The sequence below is a fragment of the Anas platyrhynchos genome, chromosome 1 (assembly GCF_047663525.1).
Source record: "Anas platyrhynchos isolate ZD024472 breed Pekin duck chromosome 1, IASCAAS_PekinDuck_T2T, whole genome shotgun sequence".
Taxonomy (NCBI): domain Eukaryota; kingdom Metazoa; phylum Chordata; class Aves; order Anseriformes; family Anatidae; genus Anas; species Anas platyrhynchos.
Genome location: NC_092587.1, coordinates 38185364 through 38199558, shown reverse-complemented (window position 1 = coordinate 38199558; position 14195 = coordinate 38185364). Strand labels below are relative to the sequence as shown.

The 14195-nt window shown below is 38.7% G+C and overlaps 1 protein-coding gene across 6 annotated transcripts in view; it reads left to right on the top strand.

Annotated features, from left to right (window-relative positions):
* Nucleotides 1-14195, top strand: part of PTPRR (protein tyrosine phosphatase receptor type R) — a 140908-nt gene that overhangs the window by 22168 nt on the left and 104545 nt on the right. The window contains exons 1-2 of one of the 6 annotated variants that reach the window (XM_072034908.1): nt 967-1103; nt 7540-7725. The exons of 4 other annotated variants lie outside the window; for them this stretch is intronic. In XM_072034908.1, the coding sequence (XP_071891009.1) occupies nt 7711-7725 (15 nt within the window). In that variant the 5' untranslated portion in view covers nt 967-1103; nt 7540-7710. Of the gene's footprint in view, nt 1-966; nt 1104-7539; nt 7726-14195 lie in introns of those variants that run through there. One more of the 6 variants, XM_021275597.4, reaches the window with a different exon arrangement.

The window sequence follows — 14195 nt, the reverse complement described above, 5'->3', positions numbered from 1 at the left end:
GTGTTTTTTTTTTTAAGCACACTAATTTAAACTCTCTTTTTATCACCTCTAGTAGTTTCCTTCCTGGAGTCTAATTTCATTAAGAAGGTGGCCAAAATAAACATTTTGCAGCACCCCATTATAAAATGAGGGCACAAAATACATGCTGAAATTAGTGAGGCTTAAGCTACAAGTTTACTTTGCCAAAAAATGTACAAGTCTATGCCAGAATTATCAGAGATGTTTCAATAAAGTACCTAAGGAAAATTTTTATTGCTGGATTCTAAAAATAAAAAAAAAGATTCAGTCTGAGAATAATATTGTTCAGTATGAATAGCACACCTTTGTGGTGGTGGTATATGTGCTAAAAAAAAAAAACAAACACAACTAGATAGGCAGCTTATTTTCAATGATCACATTTATTCCTTTGCAGGTGTTAAAGTGGGATGTTTTTATCGTTAATTCTCTATTATTAAAAGTGAGGGACTAAGTGATGTTGTGAAGCCCTGATTGTGTAAAGTAATAATAAAATGACATAGAACAGTAAGATGTAGATGTACTGGACACAGTTAGTTCACATCTATTAGGTCTTGCCAGCTAGCATCAATGTACAGAGCTGGGCACCTCTAACCAAAAAGTCCCTTGGAGTCCCAGTGCCTGTCAATGTGTTGCAGAACATGAGGAGCGTCAACATTAGCGCTGTGTTAAGGGGTTCTCCTGCATAAGGACAGCTTTATTGTCTCCACGTTTGTGTGCAGTTAGACCAAGCACCGGCTATATTTTTAGGCCAGATTCAGATGTTCTGAACTGTCCTACCCACACTCAAACCCTTTCTCTCATTCTCATACAATTTACCTTTCTCCTCCTTAAATGCTACTGGTTTGCTTGGCTGGCCAGCCAGGTGTGTTCAATGATTCAAATGCTCTCATTTGGCCCACTTTAAATTCACTTTGGCTTTCTCTCGTCCTCTTTCAGAAGACTAAAAAAGTTGGTTGTCTTACAGCCATGATACTTCCCTAGGGGCTAGCCAAAATTTCCTTGTATGCCCTGTTTGACTCATTGACTGCCTGTTCACCAGTCCTCATCTGTTATGAGTGTAACCCTATAAATTCTTTTCATTAAAGGTAAGAGACTTTAAATGAAGAATCCAGGGTTTTTGGCATTCTGTTTGTTAAGCTCTTTTGATCAATTACTGAAGAAATTAAATACTTCAGAAATATATATCTGCTGCTTGAAAGGACTGTTCAATCACTGTGGTCTCATTAATGTCTTGTATGTTGCCGGTCCCAGTGATCCCTGCCTTTGCCAAAGAGGGCTATATAAGTTTGGCAAAGATTGCTAGCTTTCTTTTGTTGTCTGAATGTTGTCATAATTCCCTCCATCCATTCTTCTACTGCTATTGATCTTTGCTCTCTTGGCAATGTTACTACTGTTATAGTTTCTTCAGTTGTAGTAGAAAGACACTGACTATAATCTTTGGCTCCAATGCATAGTAATTTGTTTTCTTGGCTCTTCTACGTTAGCATATAAGCTACATCTTTGCTTTCTTAAGTTTTACTCTGCCTGGAGGCTGGCTTATTCTGCCTTTCTTTTTCCTTCTCTTGTCTCTAATTGTTGAATTCTTTCAAAACTGCTTTGAGTCTGATGCAATACAAAAATACCTTCACTTTGATATCACATCAGCTGCCAACCAGCTCTCTAACAGCTTGTTAGTTATGGTGTGGATCACCCATTCCTTGCAGCAATTGAGCTGTACAGAAGGCTGATCAAGACCCACTGAAGTGAAGTCTTTGGAGTCAATAATGCAAGATAGAAATAGTCTGAAAATAAAATTCATATTCAAAAATTTCAGAGGTTTTAAAAAGAAAAAATTAACTGGGACAACATGGAGATATTTAGATACTTTAATTGTGAGGTGAGAAGGAAATGAGTCTTACATCACAAAATGGCCAAGAACCTTAAGGTGTAGAGCTGCAGTGGTGCGTCAGGTTCAAGTGCTTCTTCTGCTACATCCTGGTTGGAGCCAAGATTCACAAGGAGGAAAGTAATTAAACCTCTCAAATCAGGTCATTTAGTGGATTTGTTTCAGTTTTTGAGTAGACCTGAGACAAGACCTGGAAGGCGTGTTTTCATTGCACTTGAGATTGGTCTTGCCTTTGATATGGGAATTCTAGAAGGAAAAGTCTCTTCAACATACTGAAATGCTTTGCTCTTTTTTGCAGATCAATTTTTATTTAATTATTTGCATTGAGTGGAGTTTGTGGTGTTGGTGGAAAAAAGATTCATCTGGAAGTCTAGTTGTTCAATTAATCATGTGGCATATGGAGATTAAAACATGAATTCTTTATTCTGAGGCATATACAGATCGGGGACTTGAGCAGAAATCTCCCACAGCCAATAAAAAGCTCTAACCACAGATCTGTTGCCTTTTCAGAAGTAAGTAGATCTCCTTCAGGTCTTTATCAGGTTGGCCCTTAGTGAGATTATCATCAGTGTATTATTTCTCAGCAGTATAAATCTCACAATTTTGAGAAGTTGTGGGGACAGGAGCAGGAGAAAGAAGCTGTACTTACCTGGTCTTTTGCTAAAAGCCTGGATGAAATAAGAAGGCAATGTGTTGGCTCAACGCAGATTATCTTGATAAGGGTATACTGAGTTCCTCACACAACCTAGATAGCAGGGAAATTCTACATCCTTCCTAAGGGGAGAAGAAAAAAAAGTTGAAGAAAACACTGTAGAGTGAAAATACAAGCCACTACATCTGTACAGAGAGATAAGACCATATGCAGTCCGTGTGCTTTCTCTGGTAAAGTAGGAGGCAGAAGTTGATTTTCAGAGACAGTACCAGATAGGTTACACAAACAAAAAAGAATGAATAAAACTGTAGTGTGGTCAGCTAGCATACTCTAATGTTCTGTGTTTGGAAGTATCACTTATTATCCAGGGAAGTTTTTTAGAAATTCTCCATGAATAATTGGAAGTCAGTTAGTTAAAATCAGAATGTCAACTAGATAATAGTTTAAGCCAAATTTGCACTAAATTACTTCTGCATTGTTCATTCTTTCCTGAATTATATTTTCTATAGGGACTAATGCTATTATACTACTGATGTGAATTGATATGAAACTTATGAGAGTAAGTGTCCTAAGAGCTTGATATGTTTTATGTTGTCCAGTATTTCTCTCCATTTAATCAGGCATGTAACGTATTCAGAATCATTGATTCAAAAGAACACTGCTGAAGCTTTTAAACATCCTTCCTTTTTTGTCCTTTTCTGTAATGGCTAGCCATTCAGTGCTTACCATGCAGTGCTCTCTTCCCTGTTTTTACCCATCTCTTTCATTCCTGTAATGAGTGTACTGAAGTTCTTACCCCAAAATACCTAGTCTATGCTGCTTAATACATTTGTGTCGCTATGCATTCAAACAGTCCCTGATGGTTTTGTTCTTTCATCTAGCCCCTGACTCTGCTTCATGTGAATCATATAAACCCTTTAATCATTTCCTTATCCACCTCTTTTCTCTTTTTTAACATGTGTTTGGGTTTCAGGCTATGCCAAGGCAAACATCTAATCTTACCCTAAATCTTAAGTAATAAATTCAAACTCAGAAAAGTACTTTAAATAGCACACTCATCTTCCTTGATCATGCCCCCATATAGCTGCTGGAAGTGAAACTTTTTCTCCATGGAGTGCCACTTTGTTCTTCTGCACACTTATAGCTATGCATGCACCCTTTCTTCTTCCACATTCTCATTCTTTTCACATTCTGCTGTTCTACCCTCCTTTTTGCAAATCTTCGCTGTTACTTTTTGTCCCAGACTACTATCAGGGTCTGCCCTGCCTTCATTGCCTTTCATCTTCTTTTTCTTTCCATTCCTCTTTGTCTTCTGCTCCTTCTTTTAGTCTTGTAGCCTCAAACCATATTACTGATCCCTTTTTCCTCACCATTCTTATCTGTTTTTTTAGCCCACGTTTCTCTTTACTTCCCTTTGTAGTCTTCCCTTCTGCTGTGCACACTCCCTTACTTGCCCTGGACCCCGTTCTGTTACCAGATCTCTGACAACATTGTGGTAACACAGATGTTGTCCTGAACAGTAACGTGCATCTTCTCACCATATATTGTGGCATTATGGAAGGTGTTCTCAACTCAGTTTTTAGTCAGATGTTTTGGTCTGTTTTGTTTGAATAGTTTGTTGTTGTTTTTTCCCCATTTTATTTCATTCATAGTATTTAACTGCTGTTGTTCATTGTGAGGATTTCTAAACATATTTGCTTGTGTTAGACTAGGAAGAAAAACAACTAGAGAAGATCCTTCCTGTCGGTACAGGGTTGCCTTGCTTTAGCAATGCTCCATGGACTTCTGGATTCCATGTGCTGTAAGGGTTATTGTGAAGTAGTACTCGTGTACTTACAGACCCAGAATTACATACAAGATGTAATTGATTTCTGAAAATCTCATTTAAACTTGGGACCAAAAACTTGGGACTAAAATTTTGCTATTGTTTCTGAAGTGCTGTGGAAGAAAATATATTTTCACTTTTTAAAAGTTCACTTTTACCACGAGTTCTGACTAAAAGAAACTAAATTAATGTCTGCTGAAAGACAATGAAAAGTTATCTCAGTTGAGGTAGATATTCACTTAAAATTAATTTATTTGAAGATTTACATATCAAAGGTCATGAAATAATATAAAAATATGCAGTATTTCTTAGGTGCAGGCCATTGAGCAGATTAAATGTGTACCCTATGGAGCTTTGGAGGAAAACGTATGGAAAATACCTAGAAAAAATATCAAATAACTGTACTGTCCACCAGATGTCCCTGTACTCATAGGTGGTAATGAACAATATTCATTCAACTGTCTAATTGCTTTTATTAAAGGCAATTTACACACAGAGTATGTATTTCCCAAGTCTCTGTTAACCACTGCATAATAAGATCATGAATAAATGGCAATTACATTAACAGTATTTGAGAGCTGTAGTTATGAAAATAAATGATAGGAGTTCACTGGTAAGTTTCTACTTGTCATCTCAGTTTTGTGTGTGTTTCCTTCTCTTGGCAAATGGTCTATCATGCATTGCATGGTAGAAGTGATGAACATTAATCTCTTATATTTGCAATTCATATAAATTTATGTGTGTAAATATAGTCTCATAAATATGAGTCAATATACTTCATTTACCTGTCTATAAAAGACTCCAGGTTACTGGAACTGGCAGAAGTAGTGAGTTAAAGGAATGAGGCTTTTGTGGATATTGCAACTTCGGTAGATGTTGGAGCAGATGTTGTCACGGTACCTGCATTCATGCCAAGTATATCATTTCTCTCAGCTGCCCTCTTAGCTTGCCATGCAGCATGTTCCAGCAAAACGCTTGGCTAGCAGCCCTACATGCGCGTCTAGGGACTACAGCAGGACTGCAAAGTATCTCTTTGAGGGTGAGCACTCCAGCTACTACCCTAAGATTTGTAGATCATCATATACCTGACCATACCCTCAGTGGGAGATGGGCAGGTCTGCCAACATCTGCCCTTGGCATCATGGCCAGCTCCAGGACATCACACAGCTCTTTAGTGATGCCACCATACAGGGAGGACACTCTGCCTTCCTTTTCCCTGGGATGACTGAGCTGCCAGCTGCAGCAACCCAGGCTGCCTCCAGCCTTAACTGCTTCAGTGGGGTAATCCACAGTGGTGAGCACCAGGTCCAGTAACACTTCTCCTCTGGTTGGTTTGTCTAATACACGGACCAGGAACTTATCCTTGACATGCTCCAAGAGTCTTCTGGGTTGCTTACAGCCCCCTCTGCTGCTTTCCCAGCAGACACCCAGGTGCTTGAAGTCCCCCATCAGGATGAGAGCCTGTGAGTGTGATGCTTCTTGTACCTGAAGCAAGAAGACCTTGGCTGCTGGCTTCCCTTGATCAGGCAGCTTGTAGTAGCCTCTAGCCACAATGTGTCCTTTACTGGTCTGGTCCTTAATTTTCACCCACAAGCTCTCCACCTGTCTGTGGCTGTTTGTCAGCGGCAGCTCTTTCCAAACTGACCATTCCTTAACATAGATGGCAACACCTCCACCCCTCCCTTCCTGCCTCTCTCTTCTGAAAAGCTTGTAGCCCTCAGTTGCAGTGTTCCTGCTGTGTGACTCTTCCCACCGCATTTCTGTGGTAGCAATCAAGTCATAGTTTTCTAATTGCACTGCGGTTACCAGCTCCTCCTGCTTATTTCCCATGCTGTATGCATTGGTGCAGAGGCACTTCAGCTGGACTATCGGCCCCATCACCTTTTCAGAGAAGCCCTCCCTAATCCTTTTGGGACAATTCACAGGTATTGCCCTGTCACTTCCTAGCATCAGTGTTCACAGGTTCTATACTGTCTCTCAGTGGTACAACCCCTTCCCCTCTTGAATCTAGTTTAAAGCCCTGCTAATAAGCCCTGCCAGCTTGCTGCCCAGAAGGCAGGTCAGGTGCACCCCATCCAGCATCACCATGTCTGGTCTCTCTTGAAGGTGTCTCTGAGACTGTAGAACCCCAAACCCTGCGCATTCATCCAGCTGGCCACTCTTGTGCCCATGACACCCACCTCTGCCTTCAGGCCCTATAGGACTTCCAGAATCTGCATCCCTTTGAGTGAGGGTCTGGGCAGCTCTTCTGGTCCTCAGGAGGTCTCTCTAGATGTAGGCCTCTGTCCTGGGAGGTTTGTGGCTCCTCCATCCGGGTTTCAGCCTCACCCCGGCAGTTGTGATGGGTGGACACCATTTTTGTTTCAGTAGAAGGCTGCTTCTCTTCGCTCCCGGAACAGAAGAAATACATACGTAGATTGATTCATCAGTAGGAACCCTGCCTTAATTACTGTCTTCTGGTGTCTAAGCACCGTAAGCTTGATTAAGTAAGGGGAAATCAGTGGGAGCTGAGGGAGGCAGGAAGGGAGATGGGAAGAACAAATTTCTTAACTAATTTGGAGAAAATAAGCCACTTTGAGAAAAGCAGACATCCTCATCCTGGTGGGTGTGCTAAGAGTTTCTGTTTCCTAAATTAAGATATCAACAAACACTTTATATTCGTTACATGGAAATATATCTTGTATTTATGTATATTTGTCTGCACGTACTTCAAGATGGCATGTTGCATGGCAAGTTAAGTGTTTTCTTTTGATTTTCATTTGTGATGTTTTGTTTCCACAAGGAATTATTGTCTCTCAAGGACAGCGATCAAATAAAATAAAAAACAATAACTTCCATAGTCCAGTAAACCAGACATGAAAACTTATTTCAAGTCTTGAGTATTAGCAAATGCTATCCTGATTTTCAAATCCGTAGATCAATACAAAACTAATTTAATTTTTAGATTTTTTTGTCCTAAATATATATAAATATATATAAATATATATAAGATTATCAATTCATGATATACCATGATATTAATGTAAAGAAGCTTCTTTCAGGAAGAAGGTTTAGTGGAAGCAAAAGCTTTTATATGTATTTTAGCCTAACAGAGTGAACTAAATTTGTTTCAGTCCAGTGAGCTAACTATATAACTTAATCCTGTTATTTTATTTGCAGTTTCCTGGATTATCTCTAGCTCTTTAATCTCATAAAGTGCCATCTTTATTAAACTGCTTGCATGTGTTGAGGAAAGACACTAGATGGAAAAGTGATAGAAACAAGACAATTTCCTGCACAACTTTCTTAATTTGAATGTAGGAATGTGCACAACCTCCTCTAAAGCAAGAAATGAATTCAGATTACGTAAGTACTTGTGATTTTTAAGTAGATTTTATGCTTAACCCTAGAAGATACTGTGTAAGTATATAAAGGTATAATAACCAACCTGCAGCTTAACTGTTTTAGCAGTATGCTGCTAATGCTGAAATGAGAGAGAATATATTTTATAAACATGAGTTGGGCAGATAACACAGCAAGAATTCTAGATTACTCTTTTCTGTAGTTACGTGAAAGTACTCAATACATCTTGTGCTTTTGATGAGCTGAATTTTAATTTACAGACCAATCTAAGTACAGATAACTCTACAACAATGATAGTTATGGAATATTGCAATATCTGTGCTAATCTTCTATGAGGTGTATATAAACAAGGGCAAGTTTTGGTTAGCAGTGAGCTTTTTTTTTTTTTTTTTTTTTTTATAAAATTTGCTTCCATAGCACTCCTTATAGAGGACTTAAAACCCTCTTACTGTAAACTATTTGGATTGTGTTTACAGACATTGAGTGTAACACCTGGTTTTAGTTTAGTAGAGCTTTATGAGGAGGGTTGACAATGGACTTTTAAAGTGAGTGAAACATATAGGCAGTAGAGGAATTGTTTTAAGTAACTGTTAACCATATACATTCAGTTAACAGTAGTTCATGTGCTATAGTATAGTCAAAATAAGGCTGGAAAAAATGCAGAAGAATCTAGCAACTCTGAGTATTATCTATATGATTCCATTATTATCCTATAATGGAAGGAAAAGGTCTTGGATAATATATTTACAGTTATTTCTAATGCTCTCATGCTTATTGTATCTCCATGCATATATATCTACTTTCTTGGTATGGATTATAACACATAGGCATATGAAAAACACCCATGCATACTATGAGCATGCTTTGTAGGGGTTTCTGTCCTGAGATTTATCCACATCTAGCTTGTGTCTCTGGAGATCTGTTCAAACGCTGGGGCATCTCTTTGCCTGTGCCTTACTGAGGGAAGGGAGCCAGAGATCCCATCTTGTGGACACTTGCTCAAACTGGATGTGCCTTGGATAGATATCTGCAGAGGAAATGGCACTGTGTGCATTTTTAGTGTGATGATAAAAGAAATGGCTGAAGTTCAGTGGCAGTTTCTCCCTCAACAGATCTTAGTACACGTGGAGATCAAAGATACTGGCCAACAGTGAGTTGCAACACAGCAGATGAATTACGAGCACAGAATGGACTGGATTGGATGAGTGCTGTCTGCTTATAAGTTGCGTTTTGCATCTTATGAATATAACCATGAGTATGTCATCTCAAAGCTCTCAGATTTCAGTGAGCATGGACAGCTGCATGCAATTGTTTTTGAATTGCTGTTGGGATTGTGTCGGCAGTGCCAGCTAACCTTTCTGTTAGCTCCAGTACTCCCTGTTGGTAAGCATGACACCGAGCTCTGCCTGAGAGCTCCCTGCCAGTCTTTGGACCACTAGAGCTGCCCAGAAAGCAGATGCCTGTCCCTTCTTGTCTCATCCTTACTTCCTATAAGGGCTAATAGCATTCATGGTACCATTCTTTGAGGACAGAACTTGTCCTTGTTGAGGACAAAACCATTTTCAGTGAACTAATCTTTCTATGTTAGGCTTTGCTTCGTCAGCAGTAAACAATATTAAGTCTATCAAATAGCATCCCGGTAATTTAGAGCGTTTGCAACAAGTTTCGCAAAACAGTTCTTGAAGGGTGTTTATGCAAAGAAAAAGGCAACACTTCTAACTTAGTGTATTAGTTACTTCTCATAACATTTGGATCAAAATCCAGAATAGATGTAATATATTCACAAAGGCAAAGATCCAGGAAAAAAGAAAAAAACCTTTCCTTCAGCAGAGCAGTTGAAATGAACAAAATGTTCCTGGTTCTTTAATTGCTTTTCTTTGTGTGACTTGCCATATCACATAATAACATGAAATAAAACAAAAGTGCATCTGTCTAATCTTGTAGCACTCATTCAAGCTGAACTCCCACATACTTCACTTTCAGCCTCTTCCTTTTGGCTGTGCTCCTCTCTGCTACAAAAATAGAGGTGAAAAACCTGTGACAGAAGTGGCACCAGAGAGGTGGTAGGTGGGAGAGCAGTAGTTTACTTGCATAACCACAGCCATGTCAGACAGCTTGTTTGATTCAGTTTTTTGGGGAGGAGGTTGGGAGAAGAATGTTCCTGTGAAAGGTCCGGAGCTCTGCCCTGGAGCAGAGCACCTTCCTAATTTCTTCTGACTGCAACCATAAATCTGTTGTGACGCACTGATGTTTAAAAACTAGCACAATCTTAGACTTTTTAGCCAAGCATATCCATGTTTCCAGCCTCTAAAAATACCATTCTCTTGTGTGTCTGCTTCCTGCTTTGAGCACTACCCCTGTTAAAAGCCAGGACATGTTTATGGTGCACATTGCAAAGAGGTAGCTGTAAATGAGCCAGCCCAGGTATTGGGAACAGTGATGCCCTAGTAGCCAAAGCCATGGTTAACTTGATCTTTTGTTTTTTCTACACTGTACCTCAAAATGCCATCACATGCACCAGGTGGAATCTGCAGACATTTAGAGCACAGAAGGGACCATGGGGCCATAAAACCACTTTTCTGTGGTTCTTCTCTGCACAAGGTTAAATGGTACCAGTGAACATCCTCTGAGATGCAAAATTACAGAATATTTAGGATAATAAGGCCTCTGTTTAGGAAGCATATAAATTTATTGCATGATGTGTATATGCTAAATAGTATATGTTTATTAGTAATCATGATTAAGAGGAAAATTCAGTTTTAATTCTCTGATATGTATTATACATTAAAAGATGGAATAAAATACTGTTCAGGAACTTGGGCATAAAGTGAAACTAGATACCCGGGGGAGATGCTACTTTATTACTTATACATTACAAATGAGTACTTTTGCATGTGTTTAGTTATTATTTTCTAAGGAAGAATTGCTAATTGTTAATAATTAAGTAAAAAACAATACCAAATAGTGGTATTACAAAACATTTACTGGATAAAAGCAGGGAGCAGAATTGAGGACTCGCCTCCTTCTGTGCCTAAAGTGGTCTCTAAATTGCAGAGTCACAGTCACATTAATTCTTTATCTATTCCTTCCCAAATCTGGACTTCGTATCAATGCACTGAACTGGCTTCAAAAGGATGGATGGAGAATGCTGAAAGTCCTAGAATAACCTCAGGCTTGCTACACTAATCTCATTCTTAGAAATTGTGGCTTGAAGTCTCCTTGTAAAAGGGAGAATATTGAACCCATGTTTTTTTATTCTGGATGACATCCCTAATCTCTAAATTACTCACAAGGAGTGAAGATACAATTCTTCTGTATTGTATTGGATGTAAAAGCAGGCTGAGCATAAGCAAGCAAGCAGAGTCCTCCCCTAGACCTCTGGGTATGAATTTCACTGATGTGGAATAGGATTTAAAACACAACTGTTCACCATGATCTTGGTTTGGTCACCTGCTCCAGCACAGATTTTATGCATGGTCTGTCTGCTTATGCCTCAGTTTCCCCTCCGTTCAGTCAGGGTGCTAGTGATTTTGCCACAAACAGAGCCAGCTGCACATACATGTTTGTTAACAGTCTGTGAGTTTCTCAAATACAACAGTAACAAACGTAGAAAGGAAAAACACCTTCAAAGTTAAAAACAGCATACGTGTCTCGAAAGGTGCTTGCAAACTGAATTTGCTCACACTAACAGTAAGGAAAATCTGTGCTCCCCAACTTTTGTGGAGAAAAGATATTGATTGAATTGCCTAGCTTTCTGTGTTCTTATTGTTTCAGTATACAGTGGGTTTATGACTTGGTTGCATTCAATAGCAAGGAGCTTGGTCCAAGAAGAATGTGGTAGGTGTTTCCTAGCTCTGTATTATCTTGAATCAGGTAATTCTTAGGCCACAGCAAAAATCACAGGATGCTTTTTACTGCAGGTTTTCAGAAATTAGTTCAGTGTGTTTAGACTTGAGCAACATCACACAAAGTTTGCCTTAAAATCAGAGTTTTGGGAAACTTTTTTTTTTTTAATGCTAGTTCCTATAGGTGATCCAAAACATAAACATTTTACATGCAGGATATGCCCCCAGAGCTGTAACACTTAGAATGGAAACCTCAATTCCCACTGCAGATAATGTATAGACTCAGTTACTGCACATAGTGTGAGCTTTCCTATTCACCACAGAGCAGTACAGGCTTGTTGGTATTTTATCGTGAGTAACTCTTTAAGTAGGATGGATCTGGCTTTATCTTAAAAAGATGTATCATTTGTTACAAGCTCATATCTTGAAAAAAAAAAAAAAAAAAGTATTACTATCACCATAAAAAAAATCTGACATGATGAGATATGCCTCCTGTAGAAACAGATCTACATTTCCTTCCATGACAAGAAAGTATTTTAGTGAAACTACTGGTAAAACTGTAAATCAGTCTACAAATATATTTTATTTTGAGTGAAAGGCTTAATTTGCAGGAGATGTGCTGCATGCAGATGTTGCAGGTAAGTCAAAGCAGGGCATGAAATTACAGGCTGCCATCTGCTTTTAACAAATTATTTTTTCTGTTCTGCCAGTCAAAAATTAAAATTCATGATTAATGCATGGTGCTCAGTTTGAAGCCACTGGAGTGACAGACTGAATTCTGCTACAGCTAATCAGGCAGGTCTGGGAGGTCAAAGCTTACTTCTTGCAGTCCTACACAGGCAAGAAAATTCTTCTCTTCCTCTTCAGTATCTCAGTTTCAGCAGGCTTGCATCATCTCCAATATGTTTTCTTGAAAAAGAGAAGGCTGTGAGAAAGAGACGGTTGGTGAGCCCCCACTCATGTTATTACATGTCTTTCAGTGAGTTTTAGAGGCTGGTGATTAACACTACAGATGATTGTCCTAAACCAGGGAAACTCTTTAAACAGCACTGATTATAAGTTGTAATTCTTTCATGAAGGTATTAATTGTAAAGGTAATAGGACAGACTTTTTTAAAGTCCTCTATATCTTTTTATTTTTAATTAGAGAAATCCTCTAGATTGTTTTTCGTGTACTTTTGTCAAACATTTTGTGTATTTTATAGAGAATTAAATATATTTGTTAAACTGAAATTCACTTTATCTTAGTTTTCAAACCTCTCTCAACATTATCATTTCTTCTCAATTTCCCTTTTGCTGTTATGTAATTTAGTAGAGTTTAAGTGTACCTGTGTTTATTTCAGGGTTGATTTTTATTCATCATGTTGTGTTTTTCATTCTGTGATTCTTCAAAACTTGAAGCAATTTGGATAAGTTAAAAAAAAAAAAAAAAAAAAACAGTTACAAAAAGATACAAAGCACAAAGAGAAAAATAGGAAAACTGGAAAGGAAACCAAAGTAAATCACAAAGCTGGAAATCATTTCTTCTATTCCAGTTGATGGCAAAGAACTTGGATTGAGGATGAGGAATCAGAGGGGGGAAAAAGATGTATCATAGTCTTTGTTTTCCAAAATTAAATCAATGTAGGAATTCCAACTGGAATTTGCCAATTTTTTTTCCTTATAAATTTAATATTAAAAACATTGAAATGTTGCTTTCTTTAGTAAAAAATAAGACCAAGTTACTTTTTAATGGGAAAAAAAGTCAGAGATAATATGTCATACAGCTCTTTTTGGGCTGACAGTTTTTTGCACTTGTGGATAACAATCATGGTTTGGAAAAGCTGAGGAGCTGTTCTGTTTGCAATGATCTGAGAAACATCCCCCAAGCTGCCAGGTACCAAGCTGCTGTTCGGAGGGGTTACAAGCACCAACAGCGCAGTCTGCTGTTCAGCAGCTCCATCAGCTAAATCAGATGGCACAGGGTATTTCTAGGTTTCATTTGTGCTGTTGCTCTGTCTCATATTTGACCTGATGATACTGTATGTAGGTGATGCAGTTAAGGAAGAAAAATAAAATCTCCATTAGGAAGAAAATATGGCCATCTATATTAAACTTCCAAATTTTAGAATTGTAGACTCAGACTTTTAGAATTATAGAGTCGTTCAATGGTTTGGGTTGGAAGGGACCTTAAATGCCAACTAATTCCAAATCTCCTGCCATGGGCAAGGACACTTCCCACTAGACCAGGTTGCCCAAAAATCCAGCCTGGCCTTGAAAACCTCCAGGAATGGGGCATCCACAGCTTCTCTGGGCAGCCTGTGCCAGTGCTGCAGGTATTAGACCTTGTATACTTTATCAGGCAGAAGGAGGATAGACAGTGACAAGAAAAAATAGTTTAAATTATGGCTCATATCGCAGAGTCTGTGGTGGATAAGCCATTAAAGTTCTAGGTTTCCCAGCTTTTCTTGGAGCATCCACCTTTCCCAAGAACTGCCAGTTTTATCTGCTGTGTTGTCAGCTCTACTTCCTTGCGGTGGCAATACCTGGGCAAAGAAGGCCAGTGTAAGCATGAGGTTTTGCACATGACTGGGCATTGTTCTGCAGTTGTAATCAAAGGCTGGTGTGTGGCCTCTAAGGAATGTGCTCC